This window comes from Meira miltonrushii, assembly GCF_003144205.1.
Source record: "Meira miltonrushii strain MCA 3882 unplaced genomic scaffold FA14scaffold_1, whole genome shotgun sequence".
Taxonomy (NCBI): domain Eukaryota; kingdom Fungi; phylum Basidiomycota; class Exobasidiomycetes; order Exobasidiales; family Brachybasidiaceae; genus Meira; species Meira miltonrushii.
In genome coordinates, this window is record NW_020289943.1 from 865942 (window position 1) to 889379 (window position 23438).

General features: G+C 44.0%; 14 protein-coding genes across 14 annotated transcripts; 7 read left to right on the forward strand and 7 right to left on the reverse strand.

The window, feature by feature from the left end:
* Positions 1-85: 85 nt before the first annotated feature.
* On the forward strand, positions 86-1674 carry FA14DRAFT_159158 (putative MAP kinase Kpp2). The gene is made up of 2 exons (XM_025498084.1): positions 86-1193; positions 1268-1674. Exons 1-2 carry the CDS (start codon positions 330-332, stop codon positions 1469-1471), a joined length of 1068 nt encoding a protein of 355 aa, XP_025357099.1. The 5' UTR covers positions 86-329; the 3' UTR covers positions 1472-1674.
* On the reverse strand, positions 1546-2631 carry FA14DRAFT_186976 (uncharacterized protein). The gene is made up of 2 exons (XM_025501553.1): positions 1774-2631; positions 1546-1704 (listed from the first exon to the last, which is right to left on the reverse strand). Exons 1-2 carry the CDS (start codon positions 2413-2415, stop codon positions 1675-1677), a joined length of 672 nt encoding a protein of 223 aa, XP_025357100.1. The 5' UTR covers positions 2416-2631; the 3' UTR covers positions 1546-1674.
* Positions 2632-2798: 167 nt separating this feature from the next.
* On the forward strand, positions 2799-6142 carry FA14DRAFT_169746 (nucleotide-diphospho-sugar transferase). Its single transcript, XM_025500229.1, has one exon. The coding sequence runs from the start codon at positions 3055-3057 to the stop codon at positions 6004-6006; it is 2952 nt and encodes a 983-aa protein (XP_025357101.1). The 5' UTR covers positions 2799-3054; the 3' UTR covers positions 6007-6142.
* A 215-nt stretch (positions 6143-6357) lies between these two features.
* Positions 6358-7284, forward strand: FA14DRAFT_110077 (NAD(P)-binding protein; the record flags this gene model as incomplete). Its single annotated transcript, XM_025495906.1, has 1 exon — positions 6358-7284. A coding segment is annotated over one exon (927 nt), but the record flags the coding sequence as incomplete, so codon positions are not given.
* FA14DRAFT_186979 (uncharacterized protein) lies at positions 6964-11164 on the reverse strand. Its single transcript, XM_025501554.1, has 2 exons — positions 11130-11164; positions 6964-11068 (listed from the first exon to the last, which is right to left on the reverse strand). The coding sequence occupies exons 1-2, from the start codon at positions 11141-11143 to the stop codon at positions 7363-7365; spliced, it is 3720 nt and encodes a 1239-aa protein (XP_025357103.1). The 5' UTR covers positions 11144-11164; the 3' UTR covers positions 6964-7362.
* A 181-nt stretch (positions 11165-11345) lies between these two features.
* Positions 11346-11945, forward strand: FA14DRAFT_176108 (uncharacterized protein; the record flags this gene model as incomplete). Its single annotated transcript, XM_025500641.1, has 2 exons — positions 11346-11762; positions 11823-11945. 2 exons carry the CDS (start codon positions 11346-11348, stop codon positions 11943-11945), a joined length of 540 nt encoding a protein of 179 aa, XP_025357104.1.
* Positions 11665-13253, reverse strand: FA14DRAFT_159161 (uncharacterized protein). The gene is made up of 2 exons (XM_025498085.1): positions 11823-13253; positions 11665-11762 (listed from the first exon to the last, which is right to left on the reverse strand). Exon 1 carries the CDS (start codon positions 13144-13146, stop codon positions 11989-11991), a length of 1158 nt encoding a protein of 385 aa, XP_025357105.1. The 5' UTR covers positions 13147-13253; the 3' UTR covers positions 11665-11762; positions 11823-11988.
* Positions 13254-13344: 91 nt separating this feature from the next.
* On the forward strand, positions 13345-13981 carry FA14DRAFT_169750 (putative MRPL19-mitochondrial ribosomal protein, large subunit). The gene is made up of 2 exons (XM_025500230.1): positions 13345-13506; positions 13574-13981. The coding sequence occupies exons 1-2, from the start codon at positions 13372-13374 to the stop codon at positions 13880-13882; spliced, it is 444 nt and encodes a 147-aa protein (XP_025357106.1). The 5' UTR covers positions 13345-13371; the 3' UTR covers positions 13883-13981.
* FA14DRAFT_7103 (uncharacterized protein) lies at positions 13938-15479 on the reverse strand. The gene has a single exon (XM_025502746.1). It carries the CDS (start codon positions 15449-15451, stop codon positions 13994-13996), a length of 1458 nt encoding a protein of 485 aa, XP_025357107.1. The 5' UTR covers positions 15452-15479; the 3' UTR covers positions 13938-13993.
* A 112-nt stretch (positions 15480-15591) lies between these two features.
* Positions 15592-16340, forward strand: FA14DRAFT_186984 (uncharacterized protein). The gene has a single exon (XM_025501555.1). The coding sequence runs from the start codon at positions 15625-15627 to the stop codon at positions 16234-16236; it is 612 nt and encodes a 203-aa protein (XP_025357108.1). The 5' UTR covers positions 15592-15624; the 3' UTR covers positions 16237-16340.
* A 386-nt stretch (positions 16341-16726) lies between these two features.
* FA14DRAFT_159164 (putative GLN1-glutamate--ammonia ligase) lies at positions 16727-18438 on the reverse strand. Its single transcript, XM_025498086.1, has one exon. It carries the CDS (start codon positions 17951-17953, stop codon positions 16886-16888), a length of 1068 nt encoding a protein of 355 aa, XP_025357109.1. The 5' UTR covers positions 17954-18438; the 3' UTR covers positions 16727-16885.
* Positions 18439-19263: 825 nt separating this feature from the next.
* FA14DRAFT_176114 (uncharacterized protein) lies at positions 19264-20391 on the forward strand (the record flags this gene model as incomplete). Its single annotated transcript, XM_025500642.1, has 1 exon — positions 19264-20391. The coding sequence occupies one exon, from the start codon at positions 19264-19266 to the stop codon at positions 20389-20391; it is 1128 nt and encodes a 375-aa protein (XP_025357110.1).
* A 7-nt stretch (positions 20392-20398) lies between these two features.
* Positions 20399-21827, reverse strand: FA14DRAFT_169755 (NAD(P)-binding protein). Its single transcript, XM_025500231.1, has one exon. It carries the CDS (start codon positions 21717-21719, stop codon positions 20502-20504), a length of 1218 nt encoding a protein of 405 aa, XP_025357111.1. The 5' UTR covers positions 21720-21827; the 3' UTR covers positions 20399-20501.
* A 134-nt stretch (positions 21828-21961) lies between these two features.
* On the reverse strand, positions 21962-23336 carry FA14DRAFT_186988 (NAD(P)-binding protein; the record flags this gene model as incomplete). The annotated part of the gene is made up of 2 exons (XM_025501556.1): positions 21962-22285; positions 22340-23336. 2 exons carry the CDS (start codon positions 23334-23336, stop codon positions 22104-22106), a joined length of 1179 nt encoding a protein of 392 aa, XP_025357112.1. The 3' UTR covers positions 21962-22103.
* Positions 23337-23438: the final 102 nt, after the last annotated feature.

The following is a 23438-nucleotide window of genomic DNA, read 5'->3' on the forward strand; positions in this document are numbered from 1 at the left end:
GTTTGGTGAAATACAGCACTTAAGGAGTGTTGATGCATCATGTAAAGCAACAAGCCAACACATATGTTAGTTAACCTCTTGTTCAATTGTCTTTCTTCAACTACGACGACTCAAAAGAAAGACATTCAGCCGAACAGGAAAGGGCAACATCATAAAAGGACACAAGTTTATCCCTTGACAACTATCCCAGCGAAGATTGTATTGTCAATCTTTTAGTTGGAGACATTCGCTACTGTTTTTGGTCATTTATCCCTTTGTTCTTCCTTTCTCGTCCTCATCGTCGTTCGTATTGATCTCATAACATTCCTCCTCCTCAAAAACAAAGCACAATGTCATCACAACAAACAGCACAACAAGCCGCACAAGCTGCTAGCTTTCGTGTAGGTCAAAATTATCAAATCGTCGATGTGGTCGGAGAAGGTGCATACGGAGTAGTATGCTCTGCAATTCATGTTCCAACACAAACCCGCGTGGCAATCAAAAAGATAACACCTTTTGATCATTCGATGTTCTGTTTGAGAACATTACGAGAGATCAAGTTGCTAAGGCATTTCAATCACGAAAACATCATTAGCATTTTGGATATCGTCAAGCCTGCTTCGTATGAATCATTCGATGAAGTTTATCTCATTCAAGAATTGATGGAAACAGATATGCATAGAGTCATTCGTACACAAGAGTTATCCGATGATCACTGTCAATACTTTGTTTATCAAACTTTGCGTGGTTTGAAAGCTCTTCATTCTGCACAAGTCTTACATCGTGACTTGAAACCGAGTAACCTTTTATTGAACGCAAATTGCGACCTGAAAATCTGCGATTTCGGCTTAGCAAGATCTGCCGTTCAACCTGAATCGGACGGACCTGGATTTATGACCGAATACGTTGCAACGAGATGGTATCGGGCTCCGGAGATCATGTTAACGTTCAAAGAATATACCAAAGCCATTGACGTTTGGTCAGTAGGTTGTATCTTGGCAGAAATGTTGAGCGGAAAACCTTTATTCCCCGGAAGAGATTATCATCATCAATTGAGTCTTACTTTGGAAATTCTTGGTACACCTTCTTTGGACGATTTTTATGCGATCTCCAGCACACGTTCGCGTGATTATATTCGTGCTTTACCTTTCCGTAAACGTCGCAACTTTTCACAGATGTTCCCAAATGCCAACCCGCTAGCAGTTGATTTGATGGTGAGTTCGGCTCTATGCAGAATCTATTGACATTGTACTGATCTTGTTCCTCTCTTTTCTCTCTTTCTTCCCAGGAACGCTGCTTAACCTTCAGTCCTCGAAAACGTATCACCGTTGAAGATGCTTTGGCACATCCATACTTGGAACCATACCATGATCCAGAAGATGAGCCAACAGCAGCTCCATTGGATCCAAACTTCTTCTCCTTTGATTACTCCAAAGAGCAATTATCACGCAGTCAATTGAAACAGCTGATTTATCAAGAAATCATGTCTTAGAGGGTTCTCCTTACCTTTGATCCAGCATTTGCTTGACTCTTTTTCTTGATAGCATGTAGATCTCACCATATTCTATAATGTATGACGTATCATTATTACTCATGCAATGATTTCTTATTGTCACAAGCACTTGTATTGTACAGCTCCCCAGAGAGACCCTTCATTCCCCTCAATTCTATTCTAGAATATTCTTATTTCGTCAATCATGCTCCCCGAGATTTGAGATACATAATCTGAAGGCAAAAAGGGGATGAAACGGTCAGCAATAGCTCTTTCTGTGATGTTTCTATCCATTCACTTACCAATTGAACCTTTTCTCGTACCATATGTGCGAATCTTCTTCTGTGTCTTTCGCTGGCCAATCTTCTGCGTTTTTGATTTGGCTTTTCGTATCGTTCACCTAATCGAAGTTCGGTTCGAATATTGTTTACTCTGAAAATGCTGTTCAAATTTGCCATTGCTCTACTCAAATCTTGCCTGACAGGTACTGATCTACCATCACTTGGAATTGCATTACGATCAGGTCCAAGTATTTTACGATTTTTCCATTGATGTTCCATTTCTTCTAAATGTGTTCGCTTTCGCGCTGCTTGTTCAAAACTACGAACAGAAAGTGGAGATTGAGATGGTGGAGCACCAACGGATTTTAATGCATTCCGCCATAATTGCATACTTTTTTCATTTAAGGATCGTATATCTTCTGTTGTAGTGTCTTGAGCTAATCTTCCAACATCTCTCCATTGTGCACTTGCAATTTCTGCTTCTTTATTGGTTCCTGTCGATGATTGTGATGAGTTTGTGGACTCATTTGACTTTTCTTCCTTCAATATTCTTGTGAGGGAGAAATGCCTCTGAGAAGTCCATCGAGCCGCACTTGATGTGCAAGCAATAGGCGTACTTGTTGAGGCGATCGCCGATCTGTTCAGTAGTCGTATACCGAACATTCTCTTGTGATGATGCAATCTTGTGATGGTGAAGAGGTGACCGCTGATTAAACACACGCAAGATGAAAGAAGATTACAGAGAATCGATTTGTAACAGATCACGTGTATTGAACACGACTTTCCAGAGATTAGCGATTACCTTGTGAACTTGCATTTGTACTGCATTGCGTCAAGCCGCGAAATTGTGAGATTTTTCTTTGTAAAGGCGCCCTTCATCTTTTTGCATCCCCCCTTTTGTCACTCCGATTTCTCGAATTTATTATATTTCTCGGAGGAACGGCGGCGTATCCGCATACGCACAATGAGACTGTTAGCGTGTTCCAATAAACCCCAGATAAATGAACCAACAACTGTGTGTATTGTGACTGAACTGATAAGACCCAAATAGGGTAAACTTGCCCCCTCATACAAAAACGCATACATTTCCTGCTCTCATTTGGTGGCGCAAGAAGATCAAAGGGAAGTCAAGAAGATTCTATTGACATTACTCTTGCATCCATAACATCATATCACCTCTCACAAGAAGGAATGCCGTCTGAATAAAAAATCGTCATTAAAAATCTTACACAAAGTTGAATTGGGGATAGAATATCAATCCCATTTCTATCACCAATCAACTTTATATACATATAAAAGAGAATGACATCTTTACCATCCAACGATGGATCTTCTCGATCGCAACGGTTTGCATTTGTTACTTTGGTCACAACAGATCATTATCTGCCCGGTGCTTTGGTCTTAGCACATTCTCTTCGACAAGCCCATACAACAACTTCAAAGCCAGCAGGTGCCCTAACTCCTGCCGATTTGGCAAATTTAGGAGCTGCCGGTTTATCAAATCGAACGTCAATCGATAAAAAGGTGGATTTGGTTTGTTTGGTAACACCTGCAACAGTTAGCGTTCGAACTGTGAAAACGTTGGTTCGATATTTTGACAAAGTCGTTGGTGTTGAACCATTAAGCTTTTCAAGTTTAGCAGCCGCAAAAGCAAACGAAAGAGGAAATCCAAAAGATCGTCATTCAGTAGAAGCAAAAGCTGCACGTAAAGTACGTAATGAAACACGTCAAAAGTTGGCCCTTTTGGGAAGACCTGATCTTGGAGAAACTTCAGGGGCTGCTCTTACAAAATTACATGCTTGGCGTTTGACCGGATACGATAAAATCGTCTTTCTTGATGCCGACATTCTCGTCCTTCGTCCAATCACTCATCTTTTCAGCATCACATCATCTTTGGCTGCTTCGCCTGATATAGGATGGCCAGACGCTTTCAATTCAGGCTTGATGGTATTGACCCCAAGTTTGACAACATTTTCTGCTATGCGAGAGTTTGCGATCCAAAGTGGCAGTTGGGATGGAGCTGATCAAGGATTTTTGAATGACTTTTTTGGTGGTGAACATGGTAGCATTGATGCCGGACCTGGAGGAGGCTGGCAACGATTGCCTTTCCGATACAATGTCACGCCAAATGCTGGATATACATTTGCTCCGGCATATGAGAGATACGGCTCTGGAATCATGACTGCGCATTTCATTGGCCAACATAAACCATGGAATCGCCCTAAGCCCAGCGCACCTTCTTCTCGATCATCCAGCAGCCAATCTCCTGCTAACTACGATTCTTTGCTGTACAGATGGCACGTAGCATTTGAAGAATGTTATCCGCAAGTTGTGCAAATGAAGAATGGTTCGGCTGATGTCATTCATACTGAACGCGGAGTTGAGGTTGTGGAAAAACCTTTTACTGTACCTTCCTACAAGGCAGTTTGGGATTTGGAAGGAAGAGGAGATACTTCCTCTCATTCTTCAGGCACAGAATCTTCTTCAAAGAGATCCTCCATTCAACGTATTAGAGGAATTCGTACTCCATCAACACACAATCTCTTTCGTGGAGCAGGTCAAGCAGAAGATTTGAAAGAGATGTTCAGTCCAGCAGTCATTGCTGCCAGTGCAGCGGCTGAGCTGGAAAGTTTAGCATCCAATCCAAACGTTGTTCCCAATGAAGGTGTCTATATAAGCTTGCCTCTTGATAACCGAACAAGTCTTATGGCAGCCGAGTTGGACAGTGGAGATGATGATGATCGTTTTTCTGATAGCGATCAAACTCTCCATCAATCTCCCCCAGTCGACAATGCTCAAATTCGACCTATCTCTATTCCTAAGGATGATGCAGGAGCGATTGAGCCCGACAGTGGTGAATGGTCTCCGCCAAAGGTTTCATGGGACCCAGCCCGTGAACCACCGCCATCAGGAGGTGGATCGTCGGAATATCAAATGCGCGTACCGGTTGATGCATTTTACGTGAATGCATGGGATCAACCTTTGGCCGAACAAAGACGTAATGCGAATGCTCACAGTTCCGAAGGCAGAAGTGAATCACAAAAGCGAACATTAGACAAATTGCAAAGAGAGCATTTCTTTGATAATCTGGGAAGCGTTCAACCGGATATTCGTAAAGTGAAGCCTGTGTTCCCGTGGGAGGCAAGTTCAGCAAAGCCTACGTCCTCTCGCACTTTTCCGGATGAGCCGGCAAGCGTTGTGCCTGGTAGTAGCGATATGCAAGCAAGTCATGAAGCTGGAAGTAGCAACTCCCCAGAAGGTGGCTCTAATACTGAAGATGCTAATTCCGAGCAAACACGCAAAGGAGGTTTTCCTGCCATAATCACCTACACTAATGCATGGGATCACATTGACCTTAGAGGAAAAGGATCACGCAGACCGAATAATGGAAGCAACACGCATAACTCTCGTGCCACTCAAGCTCAAGTGGATCAAAGTCATCGTGGTACACAAACAAAGCGAGAAGGACGAAGTAGGACATCTAGTTATGCACCACAAAACAACAATGGCGGCGGTCACCAAGACGGACATGACACTGTTTCTGCTGATCAAAGTGGCGATGGAGATAATGAGAGTAGTTCTTCCTCGGATGAAGAGGTGGAAAGAGGTGGAGCTTCATGGCGCAGGGAAGGACCCGGACCTGGCTATCAACGTAGAGTGGAATCACACCAGATCCTCTCTCGCAGTCCAAGGCACACTCAACAACAATTAGCTACAAGTCCTTCTCTTTCTCACTATCAACATGCAGGCAATCATCATGATCAGCATCACTCACTCCATGGAAGTGGCTCAAATGTTGGATTTAGTGGCAGTAATGACTTGCTTGGCAGTGATATATCACGCACACGATCGCGTTCTTCTTCGAATGCGAGCAATGGCGGCCAACACGCATCAATACCACATTATGGAAATGTTCCTCCGTCTTTACGATCATTCTATCCGCGTGATGGCAGAAGCAGCCCTCTTGTCGAAGAAGGATTTTCTTCTTTGTCCATGCCTTATGAGCAATTGCTAGCATCACATGACCGTAATGGAAGAAGAAGGATGGGAATCCGAACGCCGACTGCATCTCAACCTGGATCGGCAAACAATAGTGGAAGTTCAAGTCCAATCTTTCCAATTTCAACACCTCCAAACATGAGCCCGAATCATTCACGTCATGATCTTTCACAATTGAGCCGTCATTCGAACACACAATTCGGATCTCGTTATGTTCGTCGAGGCAATCAATCATCAAATCGACCATACATGTGATTTAGCTATACATATATATGTACAATCTTTCTTCTTCTTCTTCTTCTTCTTCTTCTTCTTCTTTCATATCGTCATGGTCTTACCTCATGTAGTAGAAGTAGCAAACATTGTACAATGATACCTTGTTCCATATCCGAGTGTGTGTGTGTGTGTGAGAACGGGATGCACGCTATCAAATGCCTGACTGCTCAAACGCCTTAGCGGAGTTGCCGGCGGGAATGCTTTTTATCGTACGCTAGAAGGTGGAGAAAAGCAAACAAGCAAGCTGGCTGATAGGCATTCATCCTTCTTCCTTCCATCTACCTTATCGTCATCATTAAAATGTCTTCAACATCTTCTTCCAGTAAAGTTCAGGTAGGTTGGGTAGGTTTGGGAAATATGGGTAAATTGATGGCGATCAATTTGGCAAATGCGTTGAACGGACAAGGAGCTCCCAAACTAAAAGTGTGGAATCGAACAACGAGCAAGAGTGAAGAAGCTGTAAATGAATCGAACGGATCAGCAGAAGTAGCAAAAGAAGTTGAAGAGATTGGCGCGACGTGCAAAGTCATCTTTTCTTCTTTGGCAAACGATGATGTGGTTAAGGCTGTTTATAAACAATTATTTGATTCGGTCAAAAAGAACAATAATACAAATGTGCTGTTCATTGAAACTAGCACAGTCTATCCAGATGTGACAACGGCTCTTCTTAATGATGCAAAAGCTGTTGGAGCAAAGTTTATTGCCGCTCTGCCATTCGGTCAACCACCTGTTGCAAAGACTGCTCAATTAGCATTTGCGATTGCCGGAGAAAAGCCATCTGTCGAAACGGCAAAGCAATACATTGTACCACACATCGGAAGAATGGTTTTAGAGTTCGGCGAAGATCCATCAAAAGCATCAACGTTTAAGTTGATTGGAAATTCAATCATTCTTTCAACGGTTGAAATGATGACTGAATCAATGACGTTAGCCGAAAAGACTGGAATAGGAGCAGATCGTGTATTGGAATGGGTTGAAGCTTTTTATCCTGCTCCTTCTGCGATCAATTATGCAACAAAGATTGCAAGTTTGAAATTCGTCGCTTCGGGTGGTTTTGACTTACAAGGTGGATTGAAAGATGCAACACACATCGCCAGACTTGGAAAGGAAAACGATTGTCAAATGCACATCGTCGAACAAGCCATCAAGCATCTCAATACTACAATCGACTTGAACAAAGGTCAAGAAAACAAGGATTGGGCAGCTCTAGCCGCTGCTCAACGAGTTCAAAGTGGTCTTAAGCCATTCGAGAAGTAAGGTTTCTTTCATAAAATTTGCATTGCATAGGTGCACCTGTTGGTATATTAAAGTATGAAATAACATTTGTGGAGCCCTTCAAAGCTCCCACTCTTCCAGTTCATGAGCATCTGTGACGAACGGTCTGTTGATGGCTTGAACAGATCCATCGCACAGGATACATGCACTTGCTACTAACCCATCCAATTCTTCTCGTAGCTCGGCGATTCTCTGTTCCTCTTCCAACTTTCTTCCTCTACGAGCAATAGTCACTTGAGTCTTCTGGCCTGGGCGAGTAACATCTTCCTCTTGGTCATTATCGGCTCTTCCATTTAAAGCGTCATCCAGCCCGGCAGGCTTTGCACGCAAGGATGCAGTCGGATCAGCAAAAGGATCCAATGGAGCCAAAGCCTTTCTGCCACTTGCCACTCCGACGCTGACACTCGCACTTATCGCTCCTACGATTGCATCTGGTAGGATTAGTTCTCGTAATTTGTCTAAGCCCAGCAGATTGACTCCATTTGTCACCGTTCCCATACCTCCAGTAGCAGCTTTTTGGGCAGCTGCAAGTGCGGCATTGGCTGTACTGTTCATCGAAGAGGCAACCGCTGCCGCATATGACGGAGGCAAAGACGGTATCAAACCTCCCGTCAGAGACGATAACTCTTCCTGCAAAACCAGAATCCTGCGAAGTGTACGTGGCGAGAGATACTTGGTCGTTTCTGAAACCAAACAATCTGCATGGAAAGCATGATTACATGCAAACACATAGAATTGCCTTTGCAATACCAATTCTTGACATACTCCGCATTTCTCATCCGCTTCTACACTGACGAATCGATTGGCAAGCTTTTGCGTATCCGCACGAATACTTTCTGCACTTTGCGTTGCAGCGTCCATTTCCGATTTGAGCGTATCGATCCTTTGTGCATAGTTCTCCAAAGCGTTGCAGATATCATCTTTGAACGTATCAATGACCGTGAAATCTGGAAAGAATGGTAAAATATCTTCGATCGATAACAAATCTGGAGCGCGGGCCAAAAACGCCATCGCTGCTGCCAAATCGTTCTTTTCTTCTACAACAAAGCGAGCTACTTTCAACCACAACTGCTTTCGTAGCGATTGTCTGCCTTCCAAAGTATCCATCTGGTTTCCCATACCGTTGATTGCGCTTTGTCCGTGTGAGTGATTGCCCGTTTGGAATTGAATCGCATCTGCACACGTACATGCCAAATCTACATTGCCTGCTTGAATAGCCAAATCGACTGCATTCTCGAAATTACCCATCTTTGCAAAAATACGAACACAGGCTTCCGTTTTGCCAAAACTGCTACATGTCCTCAATGCAAAGTCCAAGTCATAGTATGGCTGGCCAGTCAGCGGATTATTCACACTGCTTGTCAAAAAAGGTATCAAACCTGGATCATCATGCTTTGCCAAGAGTGATAGCAAAAAATTGTGTAGCGACGACTCTGTTGCACCATTTCGAACAATTGCCTGCAAGTACTGTATGACATAATTAGGCTCGCCTTGCGTTGGCTTGTACAAAGCCATAGCGGGAATTAACTTTCGTGGCGAGAGTCGCTCCTGCTTCGTCCAGCTGTCAATCGTTTGACGCGGTAGATGTCGAATAAGGGTCGTAGCAAAGCGATAGTACAGATCGAGCGAATGTTGACTTGTGATAGCAGAGAGCGCCTTTTCCCAATCTTCCTCTCGTATCCAATGCTGCACGATACGATCATGCTCTCCTGTAATGGCAGCGAAGTGGAGTAGGAACTCTGCCCTTCCATGTTTAGTGATAAGTCCAAAAATCGTTCTTCTATCTAGATTGTCTTTGTACGTGACCAAGAATTGTTTGAGTTCGTCTTGAAGCAGATCCATCTCGATTCGATAATTGTCAACATTTTGACTGGCTTCTTCTGCAGCAGCGACGTCCTCTAAATCATTTATCTTGCCTAGGTAGATTTCCACCAACCAAGTTGCCAGCATCATGCGTTGAGTTAGATCACTTCTGCGTAGTCGCTCCAACCGCATCACCAGGAAATATCGCAAAGCATCACGCTCGTTACAGTCCAGAAATTGCAACACAATTTCCTCAAATGTGCGTGAGAACGTTTGAGCATAGCACTGTGCAGCCTGGATGAACTTTCCATCACGAAAGAACAAATCTCCCTGGGATGAAAGCACTTGTTCCCGTTGCAGAGCTGACTTTGCGTACTTTAATGCCTGTTCGTGATTGTTTCTCTCAAGATAGATCCGCCAAACATGACGATCTTCCTCCGCGATGACTAGTTCGAATATACTTGAATCAGTATAGATCCAATAAGAGCCTCTTGTCGTGTCTACAGCTGTTCCGATCACTCGCTCGTTTGGTTGCAGTGGTAGGCTCTCTTGGAAGACTACATGATCATCAAGAGATGAGATAGCCATCACACGATCACGATAGAGAAGGACAAAGTGAAACTCTGTCAATGCAGCGCTCAATGGAATCTCTGCCACCATTTCACCTTCATTCTCGCCATTAGGCGAATAAAGAGCCATTGCTGGGTATGGTAGTAGATTTGCGCTATCGATCACACTATCGCCAACTTGCTGATCGCCATAGGATATTAGTCCATGATAGATACCAGGTCCTGTCAGCCATGCTAAAGCTTTTGCATTTCTTTTTCCTCTCGGTGTCCATAGATGAAGCTCAGAGTAAGGTAGATCGCCTGGTAATTCCGACTTTAGATTTGGAATTGCGTCCGTTCGGTAGGGTAGGAACAGCTTGTTATATAGTGCTTCCGATTCGCTCGAAGTATCACCATCCGCTCTCCCTTTCAGTTCACCAACGAATTCGTATATTCTTGTACTGGTTGTCGCAATCACCACAGCTCTTGATATCTGGCTAGACGGACCGAAAATCTCTGACGCAAGTCCTGTGACAGGCTGTCTCTCGGACAGGCGGAACACATGATGTAAATACTTGTCGACGTCACCACTTCCTCCCACTGTGTTTGCTGTCCTGCGGGCGAATCGATCCAAGAAATCACCTTCATCTCCATCAGATGCACTATTGGTCGTCAACATTGTCTCGTATAGATCTCCGGTCTGCGTCCCTAGCAAGATCTCTTTTGTCGTGATTGTTGTTGGCGTTGATGCTCCAGAGCCGGCTCTCTTATGGTTCTTGCTTGCAGACTTATTTGAGGGGAAGGCAGTGCTTGAAGCTGATTGGTTCCATGCAACGCTTTCAATCACAATACCTTTTAATTTAGGCAGCGCTTTTGCTTTCTTCCATCCACTTATCCAATAGAAGTTTTCTCCATTTCTTGTCGTTATGATCAGATGTTTTCCAGTTGGATCGCTGAACATCTTGTGAGGTCCCATCAACGATGGATCTGGAGCAGGAGCATTTCTTGCGCGCGGTAAAGGTGCTAATGGAATTTCTGCTTCTACTGTTTTTTCGGGGTCGTCCAAATCGATTCGTACTAGTCTTGGTGGTGGAGGCATTGGTGCTCCTTGTGCCAGTCGTACCGGTGAAGGATAATCGTACATGCACATCGTTAGGATATTGGAGGAAACCGTCAAGAGAGCCAAAGGAGCGGAGAAGGCGTATTGAACCCTGCCTAATTGGAAGATGGGTTGTGATGGATCTGCATTACCTCCAATATCAACATCGTTTGACACGAATCCTGTCTCTAGAGCTGTTACGGGTGGTAGATTGTACCCATTATTTGCTACTGCCGAGGACGAAGGACCTTCATCTTGTTCGAAGCCTTGCCCAAAGGAACCATTGTTGGGCTGCTGCTTTGATGTTTGTACGAAGCTAGAATGGGGAAAAGTGTCAATACGATTGCAACGACTATATCATCCTATGGAGGACTTACTCGTCAAACATCATCTCGAACGAGATGGGTTCTGGATGGTATGCAAAAGGCAAAAGGTAGAATCTGGGAATAACAAGAAGGAGTGAATGAATGTCACGCGCACGGGGCACTGAGTAAGGAGATGCGGGCGGAGAATGAATCGTTGCAGTGATAATAGGGTGACGTGATTTCAGAAATTATCCTTTGCCAATTCGTCCATCATTTCATTCAAACAAGATGAAGGTACGGCTTCACATCAACATAACAACTTTTGCAATACTGGCAGGATTCATTGCTATCTTTCTATCAGCACTTGAAGCGAACGCCAAATCCACCAACCCCTACCTGTGCAGATGCACATGTTTCGGCACAAATACGACAGTCGTACCGCTCTTTTCACCAACTGATCCGCAAAATCCATGTACGACTTGTACACGACAATTTTGTTTAAATCAAAGCTTGGAAGCATGCAGAGGAGCAAGGATCGAAAGACCTGATGCAGATACAGGTACAGGATGGGAAGGTGAAGTTTGGGCAAAATGTTTACGACCGGATTCAGAACGTGATAAAACACTCATTTCCTTGTACATTTTGGTCATCATTGCATTACTGGCATTCGCTGCTTTGCGAGATCGTTATCCTACTTGGATGGAGGTGAGTACAATGGTGAGGATGAAAATGTATTGGGTCTAATGCTAATGAGACTATCTACAGGATCCGCGATTGCAAGGACCACAAAGCGTTTATCGTGCGGTAGTGAATTCGCCATGGCTACAAAGTATCGGTGGTGATCGCTCAGGAGGCACAGCAACAGGTTCCCAAAGAAGACGGCGATAGTCATGTATCAATATCAATAATGTACTTTTAAATCTCTCGAATATCATGCGGTCGAGCTTGGAGCTTGAATTGCATCGCGAACTCTTCGGAAGAAGAGTGAAGCAGTTTCCGGTTTGAGCCCGATCTCGTTTCCGCGATACTGTGAAGGCAGTCGTTCGATCACTGTTTCGTCTGATAGATGTTTCACAGGGCCCAGGTAGCGTAACCTGTCCCCTGCATGTGCAATTGAGACTGTCAGAACACCCTTGTGCGGAGAAGGTGCGTTCTTGTGGGCATGTCTCTTTGCTTCACTGTGTGCGTTTGCACTCTCATATAAGGTCACATTCCATTTTTCCTCCTTTTGAGCACTCATTTCAAGCCCGCTGAGTGATTCTAGCAGAAATATTCTGGTTTGATAATCGCGAACTTGATCTCTCAGCTTTGACAGTTCGAGATCCTTTTGCAGTGTATTCCCTCTGACCTGATCCAGCTCCGATTGAACATTGCTCATGCTCAAACTGTGATTTGCTTGTTTGTTTGATCCATTTTGCTTGCCGATGCTAGAAGAAGAAGGTGGTGAGCTAGGGTCTAAAACAGGTTCATCCCAAGCAAGTTTCTCTTGACCATTTCCTCCTTCTGCCATCTTTCGATTGTGAGAAACAAGCAAGAGGCTAGGATCTGATTTATCCGAAGTTCGTATTTCTTCCCAAATCTTTTTCTTATCGAATCCTTTCATCGCTTTGTCAAAATCAAAATCTTCTTCTAGATCAGATTCTGTGTTTGTGGTAGATCGTTTTCCTTTACCTGCTTTTCCTGTAGATTTTCCCGCATGTGTATCGGGAGTTTTTGTTCCATTTTTCTTGGCAGATGATTTCTTTGATGCGCCTCCTCCGCTTAGAGATGCTTGCATAGCTGCCGGTGCTGTTGGGATGGGTTTGCCATGATGTTTAGGTGTTGATGAGCTAGAAGACGCTCCTGCAGTAGCATTTGCGTATGAGATCACTGCAGGATCCGAATGAGTAGGGGGTTGTGGTTGTGGTGGTGGATTGTTCAATATCCGTAAATCTGCAATATCTCCTCTTGTTATTGTTAGTCTTGCACCTGTTCCATCTTGTTCGATTGATAAACTTCCTGTATTTCCGTCAATATGTACAATCTTTCCTTGCAATTGTCCGCCTCGCTGAAGTTGTATAGACACTCGAGATCCCAAAAAGGACGACATCTTTGAGCGAGTTGTAGGTGATAAGGAGGATGATGATCTTCTTTTGTCTCCACCTTTTAATTTCCGATTTGGCGTCAATGAAGCAAAAAGGTACAGCCTGGAGGAAGTCACGCGCAGCGCTCAAATGCATGCACTGGGCTTTAAAGCGTGTTAAATAAAAAAGTGTGCGAAAGATGAAAATGTACTTTCTTCTTGCATCATCTCTACTCCTCCATCTTATTCACAATGTCGAAAAAAGGAGGAGTGGCATTGGCTGCACAAATGGTCAAGCTGATCGTACCAGCTGGTAAAGCCAGTGCACAACCCCCGGTAGGACCTGCTTTGGGTGCTAGAGGTGTAAAAGCGATGGATTTCGCAAAGGTGAGTGATGATGGAAGAATTACAGACTTTGACAAAAGCTGACTATGAAACACTTTGCACCTTACAGGAATTCAACGCAAAGACTGCACATCTAGAAGCCGGCATTCCAACACCATGCATAGTTACAGTCAATCCCGATAGAACATTCTCATTCGAATTGAAAACACCAACGACAGCCTTACTACTTTGTCGGGCAGCAGGAATAACACAAGGTAGCGGAGCTGCAGGAAGTCAAACGATCGGAACAGTAAGCCTGAAACACGTTTATGAGATCGCAAAGATTAAATCGCCCGACATTCCTTCGATCAGTGAAGAACAAGTTTGTAAAACAATCGTTGGAACGGCAAAGAGTATGGGCATTCGTGTTGTGCGGTAGAGACATTATTACGGATAAGACTTGTTGTATTCTATTAATCGTATTTTTACAAAAACAATCAGGCATGATGCAGATGTGCGATAGGATTGGGTATAGTAGCCTAGGATTTGTTCAGGGTAGTTCGATACTGTAGAAGTTTGGAAACACAAGTTCTTCTCCGATAGCTTTGCGTACTAGAGATACGACAAATCGTTCAACTTTTGCAACATTCTTCAAAACATGCTTCTCTGCCTGACCAACGCTGGTCTCCAATGTGAGGTTGTACAAGATTCGTTCACCGGGCGTGAGAACGGTTTCTTGGCCGTTGTTCGTGAATGGATGAGACGGCTTTCCCATCACGTTTGCTGCATTTGTGTTTCCGCCATCATCCTCTTCTTGATCTAGCTCTTGCTCGTCTTCCTCTAGCAGACAAAAGTGGCACCTTCGAACATTAGTTGCCGGGTCAACCTCGAAAGCCAGTAGACCACCAGAAGCAATGGAAACACCAGTGATCGTCAAAGTCAATGGCAGACTCATGAAAGCTGGGCTTGGATGATTGATGACTAAAGATGTGTTTAGTGTGAGACGTAACGACTGCGTGATCCAGTGGAGTGAAAGCTGAAGTTGTAGAGAGGGCAGTGAACTTCCAGAGCTGGCAGGTTCCTCATGAACAGGAGATTGAATCGAATCGCCTGGTGGCCAAATCGACTGATGATAATTTGGCGGTATGCTTGATATCCCTGAAGGTGATCCATGCCGTATCTTTGCCATTGACATTGCCGATGCTGATGATTGTCTTTGCCATGATGCTCTTCTACTGTGCGGAACAGAACGTGCATTGGCCGGAGCACCAAGACCAGGTGGAAAGCCGTTCTGCCATGCAGAGAAGTAGCTTCCATGTGCAGTGTGCGGTAGACCTGCACCCCATGGACTTGGAGTTGCCATTCCACTTGGCGGAACGGAAGAAGCATCAAAGCTTGACATTGATCCTGTTTCTATTCGATGATAATTTCCAGAATCTGAATATTGTCGATATGCTTGTATCCTTGGTCCTTTCCTGTTTCGATCTCTAGACTGTTTGCCATTTTGGTATCCTTCGTTTTCGTCGTCCAAACCATCGATCGTATCCACATCGTATACCACACTTGGAGAATTCGAGCGCATGGCAGAAAAAGGCAAGTTCTTATTCGCAAACCTTGCAAGATTACCATCCCTCCTCACGTTCTCCTCTGTCGGTTGGCCGGCGTAATCTCTTTGATGGGGCTGCATATGGGAAGGAACACCTAAATATTGAGAATTTCCGCTGCCGCCGCCATTCTCTTTTCTTGATGTAGGTTTTGCAGGTCTATTCGTTGAAGGTCCTGCAGCTGCTGATCCGTTCACTTCATCTCTTTGCAAGAATCCTTCCCAAACATCTCCAACGTCCACGATACTGACATCCGGAGCTTCGTTACCTAATGTCAAACTGTCGAGCGTGATTGGACCAATATATTCCGGCCTTGAAGCATTTGCCAAGACATCATTTAACTTTGTCAATATTTGTTGTGTAAATGCGTCATCCAATAAACCCCAAGAAAGGTCTAAAGACATGACCTTGCAATTTTGCTTCAGGAAAAAGTGTTGGTTGAGAAGCAAGTATAGAATGATGCATGATTGATTTTTTATTTTAGCGCGCCGTTGGAAACCCCCCCGATCCTTTCATTCGCGAGCTTTATTTTTTGGAAGACATCCTCCACCCCTCTTTCAAAGAATCACATGCATTCATGCAATCATATCATTCGCAGGAAGAGGAAAATACGGGGGGAGGAGGTGATTCCGACTGGCTAGAAGATTCAGAGGATGATTTTGCGGAAGAACAAAAAGTGGCAGGAAAGGGTGAAGGTCAAATAACACTTTCGATGGCAGAAAAAGAAACGGAAAAAGTACAAAGAAAGATGTACGATGATGGATATCGGGAAGGAATTGGATTGGGAAAAGAAGGTGCAATTCAACTTGGCTTCGATCATGGCTTCAAAGCCAATGGTGCTCCGATCGGTAGACGGATGGGTAAATTGAAAGGTACGCTGCATGCGTTAGAGATTCGGTTGATCCAGTCCCGAGCTTCGAAAGAATCTACCAGCAATCCTTCATCATCGGAGAAGCTTAATAGCATCTTGCAGTCAACGAAAACGCTTCGCCATTGTCTGAATTCCTTACAATTAAAGGACCTCATGGAACCAGATTGGGAAGCGATCGAGCACGAGTGTCAGCATGGCGGACAAGTAGATCATATCAAACCAGAAACGCCTGAACAAAAGTCAAAAAGAGAAGGCATCTTAGCCGAAATAGAAGAGCAAGTGAATAAGCTCGTACTCGATTCGTACGGCTTTGTATAAGGCATTCGTTAAGTGTACTTATAAATGAATGTATATTTTTTTGATTCGCATACTCAGAGTGCACACTTACAATCAATCAACGCAAATAAGGATCAAAGTCTCTCGAATAATCTGATTGAGTATAAACCTATTTGTAGTTTGTCTTTTGGGGCTGTTCGGTACATATTTACAGCTACAAGGTAGTTTGAACCGTGATGTCAGTAACTTGGTATGCATCAATATTACTGGAGGACGCCTATTACTACAGACCAGAATCAGAGATCCACATGTCTACAGAGGAAAGATTTGCTACTGACCAGAACTTAGTATGTATTCAATATTACTAGGCGGACGTCTATCCTCAGGAATTTAGTATGCATCAATATTACTAGCCGGACGTCTATCCTCAGGAGCATCAATATACTGGCTGGACGTCTATTATGAGTATATTTCCGATTCGCATACTTAAACTACACACTTTCAATCAATCAGCGGAATTAAGGATCAAAGTCTCTCGAATAATCGGATTGAGTATCAACATACAAGATTAATAATAAGTTTTTAGAAATGAGTGAGACCAAATCTAGATTCCCTAGACTTCACCTCACTTCAAACAGGAATAATTGTGATCCTATTTGTAGTCTGTTTTTTGGGGATGTTTGGTGCACATTTACAGCAACAAGGTAGTTTGAACCATGATGTCAGTAACTTGGTATGCATCAATATTTGATGCAGGGCGACGATCTTCAAGGTAACCATATCCTTGGGCGGCAACGTGACGAGGGATACGGATAGAAGCACCACGGTTGGCAACACCACTTGAGAATTGACCAATGTGACCAGTTTCGTGCTTACCGGTCAAACGCATATCGTTATCGGTACCGTAAACGGCAATGTGTTCTGCATGACGTTTGCTCAACTTTTCAATGGCAGCTTCGATTGCCTTCATACCGCCTTCTTTGCGCATTTCTTCGGTACTGTAGTTGGTGTGGCAACCTGCACCGTTCCAGTCACCTGGAACAGCCTTAGGGTGGAAGCTAACCTTGACACCCCAGTCTTCAGCAACGCGGAGCAACAAGAAACGGGCCATCAACATATCGTCACCCATCTTGATACCTTCACATGGACCGACTTGGAATTCCCATTGGGAAGGCATGACTTCAGCGTTAATACCAGAGATGTTTACGCCAGAGTACAAGCAAGCCTTGTAGTGGGCTTCGATGATATCACGGGCGTAAACCTTACCGGCACCAACACCACAGTAGTAAGGTCCTTGAGGTCCTGGGAAACCGCCCTTTGGCCATCCGTATGGCTTGTTGTCGATATCGAACAAGGTGTATTCTTGTTCAATTCCGAACCAAGGCTTGTGAGAAGCAGCTTGTTGCATGGATTTTGCGCAAGAGTGACGGTGGTTAGTCTTGTTTGGTGTACCGTCGTTGTTCCAGCATTCTGCAATGACGATGATGTTGTCACCACCACGGAAAGGGTCAGGGTAGAAAGCGGCAGGACGCAAGTAAACGTCAGAGTTACCACCTTCAGCTTGGTTTGTTGAACTTCCGTCGAAGTTCCATTCTTTCAATTCTTTGACGTCTTTGACCTTGCCGTCAAGGGTTGTGGTCTTTGCACGGATTTCTCCATCACCATCGACCCAGATGTATTCGGCCATGATCTTGCCCTTTTGATCAAGGTTGGCATAATGATCGTACAAGCCGGGGTTCTTCAAGAAAGGAATAGCCATGATTGATTATAGTAAAAGTGTAAGAACTTGTAACTGAGGAAAAGATGAAGAAGGAGATGGTAATGAAGCAAGAGGATGAAGACGAATAATGCTGTAGTTGTGTGTCTGTCCACCTTTTTGTGTGTGCGCGTGAGTGTGACCTCTTTAATCTAAGCGAACTTTTGATTGGATTGAATGGATTAATTGGAAATTAGTGTGCTGCCATGCCTCGCGCCCCTAGCCCAAAAGGCAAAAAAGGAGAGGAAGTTTCTTTATCTTTTTTGTTAGGCCGGCCTGGTACACACACACACATTGGCTGGGTTTCATCTTTTGCCAGCCAGGCTGGCTGTGCAGTGTGCATCAGGCGCGTCAAATCAAACTCTTGCATCAAATTGGGGATAAAGTTGGGCGCCGATTTGCAGTTTGAAATAGAGTGGGGTTCTGAAGGAAAGCCACCGATGACGCTGCTTATCGGAACGTTAGTAGAAAAAGTTGGACTAACTCACTCGACTGTTTGTAGTTCTGTTCTTAAAGGGAACTAGCTTAATTAAAATTTAATTCAATGACGACACACATGGAAAACTGACTTCGATGGCCCAATTAAGGATCATGCTTTTCCAATAGATCTTCGCATGATTTATGTTCATTTGAAGATTCCCTAAAATCCCTGAAAAGAAAGGAAAGTATGCAACCGTTGTTGTATACGGAAGATGCTGTTCCGTAACGCGCTGCGCCTGTGTGTGTGCTGTGTTTCATATACACGCTCCGATGCTTCCGAACGGCTCGTTTTGTTCCCCAATCAAAATACACGTAAATGCATGCTGGCCGTAGAGACAACAATGTTCTGCAATACCTTCGCTTATGCATCGGTTTGGCCGGTCATCTCTCGCTGTAGTCGGGGAAAAGCCTTAAGGACCTTGTTTCATGCAAGCTTATCTTTTCAGAATTAAGCATATGAACGACTTTTCTGTTCTTCCCAAAAACTGTCAATTGCCGATAAAGATAAGAAAAGATGTGCTTGTGCGTTTTGATTTCCGATAAAGTCTGATACACTAAACCCGATTCATCAGCGCTAGTGTAGTGCGTGTATTCTCTATCACTCCTCCTACAACTGTTGTTTTACCAAACCAACACCCTTTCATTTCTTCCCGTAAGATGATCATTATTAATTAAAAGTCTTCATCTAGGCCACAACAGTTGATCTTCACTGCAGATTGCTGTTCCTGCAAAATTCTCCACAAATTTGACATCATCCAGAAAAGACCGGCGGAACATGATAACAAGCTTATCGGAGGGAAAATCGTTATCAGTCTGCAAAAAGTGTCAATGCTATGGCAAACTTGTTAGATTTGCCATTTGAACTGCATTGTGAAATAACAAATCAATTACCGTTAGCAGCCCGAATTATTTATCAAACTCAGATTTGTAAACATTTACGGATCGTCTTCGCTGGAAGGTTCACTTTACCTCAACCTTCTTCGTTTCGATTGGTAGAATGGAGAAGGGCATCTAGTGAAGTAGCAAAATTCCTTCAACGTGATGAGCAGCAAAAGTTGGAAGGGGAGGGAGAAACGCTAAAGGCTGTCACTGGAGAGTATATGCAGGTACCAACATCGAAGAAGTCGATATGGGATACCAGCCCCAGTTCAACACCTAAGCCTGCGCCTGCCAAACTTCGTGTGCCGTTTCAGAACAGCGATGAGGTGTCAGCATTGGCAGGCATCACGAGTCAGAAGCATGGCTATGGGCTAGCAGCGTTATCAGCCACTGGTCCAAGCGACTTTCTTAGCATTGACGGAAACATCTTGGACAGCTTACCTCACGCCGATCACTCCGATGTCGACCTGTTCGCGAGATGCTTGAAACTCTTGGGCAGGCTGAACGACAACAGGCGAAATATACCCGATCAACAACCTTGGCTGGCCACTCCACTATTGGCCATACCGATTCGTGTCTTGAGTTTGTTGAGCAGGACTGGCTTTAAAGTAGCAAGCTTGATATACCTTTTGCAGAATGTACCTGCTTTGCATTCTGTCGAGACAATCTTGATGACATCTGCTGGAAATGCGGAATTAATACTGTGGTCCCTCTTTCAACCTTCTAGACAAGCGTTCCAATGGCCTCATACAGTTTCGCCCGTTGTGGATATAAATGCAGATGAAGAACGCATCCCACTGGAAGCGAGTACATGCTCTGAAACACAGGCCATCGTCGTACCGGGGCCATTTGCACCAAGAGGACAAGGATTGCGAAGTGGGTTCAAGTGTTTGTGTTTTCATCCTGCCCATCAAAATATATCGGACGGTGATAGCAAGACACAACTACAATTCACTACGGAAAAGGCATTTCATGTCATCTTCCATGATTGGTACGACGAGGCAGAAGCAGAAGGCACACAAGATATGCTGCACTATAGCGATATAACGTGCAATGCTTGCAAACAAACAATCGTGTTCTGAAACACGAACGAGCTCTATTAATCATGATTGCTTCTATATGACATTTATCATACAATTGATGTACACTAGCATATTATACCCTCATTAAACTGCATCTATGGATCTCATCATTAAAAAGTCCAGTCGGATTCTTTGAGATCTGCGTCGTTGTTCCAGCGTTGCCACAATCGATCGGCTAATTGATCATCATAAGATCTGTACCAGGGTAAGACGAGTTCTATATCTCGATCGTAGAATGCACCGGGACGAGCGTCATACGTGTGAGCAAGCCATAAGCCAGCTTGTGCGCCTTCCTTTGGTGTGATTGCCAAGAACCTGATAATAGCTTGAGCGATTGAAATGACAGTCGTTTGATCAGGCGTAAAGAACCCTTTAAAGATATTGGTAGCTACGAAACCAGGATGAAAAGCAGCGGCGAATTTACGTCTTGCATTCCCTCGCTCTTTTGCTGCCAAGTCAAATTTGTTTTGAAGGATGTTTCCGAATGCTACTTGCATTGCTTTCGTTTGACCATACTGATTGAAGAGGTCCAATTTGATCAGGCTTAAGATAGCGTCGAACACCGGAGGAACTTTGGCTGTATGAAAGCCAGCTTCGACTTGATATTTGGACATATTTGTCTTTTCATCAGGCTTTCCTGGTCCTTTGATGGCAAGCTTAGGATCCAGCTTTGCCTGAGATGCGCCTTGCGATGAAGTTGAAATGATTCGAATCGAATCAGAGAATGATGATGAAAGCAGTCCAGTCAGCAGGAATTGACCGAGGAAGTTTGTTGCATACATGTACTCCAAACCATCAGGCGTGAATCGATTGGCGTCGTATGGCTTTTGTGCAATACCTGCGTTCAAGAAGAGGTAGTCCACCTTTCTACCTGGGAAACATCGCTTGAATTCTTGTACGAACGCTCTAACGCTGTCGAGTGAAACAGTATCCAGCGTGATCAATCGCAGACGTTTGCTGCTATTATCAGATGGAGAAATGTTTGACTCTTTGAGGATATCCTCGATTGCCTTTTCACCTCTTTCCTTATTTCTGCATGCCAATACAACATCTGAACCTTTTTGAAAGTGTGCTTTTGCAATTTCATAACCTACTCCAGAATTTGCTCCTGTTACGATTGTTATGGAATCTGAAAGAGGTAGATTCGATTGACTGTCTTTGACTTTGGGCCAGGATACCTTTGGCTGAGGAAGAAAGTACGAAAATGCCTTTGTGATGGCAATGCTTACAATAGCATAAACGGACGAGAATATGAACCAAGTAAGCGTGAATTGGTTCAACTTTGCAGTTGGTGGAAGCGGCGGAGATAGACTACCAGAATGTGCCATTTTGTTGATTTGGTGGTGTTGGTGGTGGGAACGAGCAAATCACACACCTCTGCTGGAAGCTATAGTCACCCTTTTATGATCCGTCTCCTAATGGACGAAGAATGCATGTTATTATTAGAAGATGACAAATGCACAGCACGTCCTCTCAATTCTTTCGGATAAATTTAAAGTTTAAGCGCTGCGTACCGCTAAGAAAGTGACACTCATTTAACGCACTGTTCTTAACGCCAAAAGAAGGTGTTGACGTTTAATCAATGTGAGAGACATGTTACTATCATTATTGAATAGGCTGTGGGCAATTCATATGGCTATGCAAAAGAAACAAGTAGGGATGATCGATAGGCTCTTGCTGTAAATCAGGAACACAATGCAATGTATCTCGCCTCAAAAGTGCCAGTCAGATTCCTTGAGTCCGGCATCATTATTCCATCTTTGCCACAATCGATCTGCAAGTTGCTGATCGTACGATTTATACCAAGGCAAAGTAAGCTCTTTTGCACGATCATAAAATGCTCCTGGACGTGCATCAAATGTATGTGCGAGCCATAAACCTGTTTGAGCTCCATCTTTAGAGGTAAGTGCAGTTTAATGCAATAAGATCTTCGCAAACGATTGTCGACGTTTTTGATCGGGAGTATAAAAGCCTTTAAAGATATTTGTTGCAACTACACCTGGATGAAATGCTGCAGTGAATTTATGATTTGTTGCGTTTTTGGATCTTGCACTTTGATCAAATCGGTTTTGCAAAGTATTACTGAAAGCGATTTGCATTGCTTTTCCTTGCCCATAAATATGAAAGACGTCCAATGGAGTCAAAGAGAAGATACGGGCAAGGATAGGATGTCGCTTGACGGTATGAAATCCTACTTCGAGCGTTTGCTCATGATTGTTCGGTCTACGAGCCAGCAATTGCGGATCGAAAGTTGCATGTGATGCAGCCAAAGCTGAAGTTGAAATAATTCGAACATCCTTTGAGAAAGATGAGGAAAGTAGTCCTGTGAGCAGGAAGTGACCGAGGAAGTTGGTAGCATACATGTACTCCAAGCCCTCCGAAGTGAATCGATCGATGTTGTATGGCTTTTGACAAATGCCAGCATTGAGAAACAGGAAATCAATTTTTTTGCCTTTGAAAACTGCTTTGAAGCATCGTGCGAAAGCTCTCACACTTTCAAGCGATGACGTATCACATACCAGTACTTGTAAGCATTCATTCTCTACATCAGATTCAGGCAAGCCTTCTTCTTGCAGTATTGTCCGAACAGCATTATCTCCACGCTCAAGATCTCTGCATGCTAATATTACTGTTGATCCTTTTCGAAAATGCGCTTTTGCAATCTCGTAACCCACTCCAGAATTGGCACCTGTCACAATCGTGATCGTATCACTGAGCGGAAAGTACAATTCTTCATAATCATCAGTATCCCCTACTCTCCTTTTTGGCCAAGGTATTTGTGGTCCAGGACTGCGTCCAATGCTGCAAAACAATGAAGACAGCTTTGTGAACAGTGCACTGAAAGCAGCATAAACGTACGAACACAACAATCGTGCGAGTGTGAAATCATGTTTCAAGTTTGCAGTCGGTGGAAGCGCGGGAGTGAGAGTACTTGTAGATGCCATTTTTGTCCTGATCTGATGATGGTTGTTTCTCTGGCCATGCAAACTCAGCATTGCTCTTCAAAAATGACTTCTACCGAGCCGGAAATTAGCCACCTAATCATT

What these genes read in the sequence shown, in the direction of transcription:
- FA14DRAFT_159158 (XM_025498084.1), top strand. Translation starts at nt 330, where the DNA reads ATGTCATCACAACAAACAGCACAACAAGCCGCACAAGCTGCTAGCTTT. An exon ending in CGCTAGCAGTTGATTTGATG is followed by an intron (nt 1,194 to 1,267) that starts GTGAGTTCGGCT and finishes CTTTCTTCCCAG; the next exon opens with GAACGCTGCTTAACCTTCAG.
- FA14DRAFT_186976 (XM_025501553.1), bottom strand. Translation starts at nt 2,415, where the DNA reads ATGTTCGGTATACGACTACTGAACAGATCGGCGATCGCCTCAACAAGT. An exon ending in TACGAGAAAAGGTTCAATTG is followed by an intron (nt 1,705 to 1,773) that starts GTAAGTGAATGG and finishes TTTTGCCTTCAG; the next exon opens with ATTATGTATCTCAAATCTCG.
- FA14DRAFT_169746 (XM_025500229.1), top strand. Translation starts at nt 3,055, where the DNA reads ATGACATCTTTACCATCCAACGATGGATCTTCTCGATCGCAACGGTTT.
- FA14DRAFT_159161 (XM_025498085.1), bottom strand. Translation starts at nt 13,146, where the DNA reads ATGTCGTCCTTTTTGGGATCTCGAGTGTCTATACAACTTCAGCGAGGC.
- FA14DRAFT_169750 (XM_025500230.1), top strand. Translation starts at nt 13,372, where the DNA reads ATGTCGAAAAAAGGAGGAGTGGCATTGGCTGCACAAATGGTCAAGCTG. An exon ending in AAGCGATGGATTTCGCAAAG is followed by an intron (nt 13,507 to 13,573) that starts GTGAGTGATGAT and finishes TGCACCTTACAG; the next exon opens with GAATTCAACGCAAAGACTGC.
- FA14DRAFT_7103 (XM_025502746.1), bottom strand. Translation starts at nt 15,451, where the DNA reads ATGTCTTTAGACCTTTCTTGGGGTTTATTGGATGACGCATTTACACAA.
- FA14DRAFT_186984 (XM_025501555.1), top strand. Translation starts at nt 15,625, where the DNA reads ATGCAATCATATCATTCGCAGGAAGAGGAAAATACGGGGGGAGGAGGT.
- FA14DRAFT_159164 (XM_025498086.1), bottom strand. Translation starts at nt 17,953, where the DNA reads ATGGCTATTCCTTTCTTGAAGAACCCCGGCTTGTACGATCATTATGCC.
- FA14DRAFT_169755 (XM_025500231.1), bottom strand. Translation starts at nt 21,719, where the DNA reads ATGGCACATTCTGGTAGTCTATCTCCGCCGCTTCCACCAACTGCAAAG.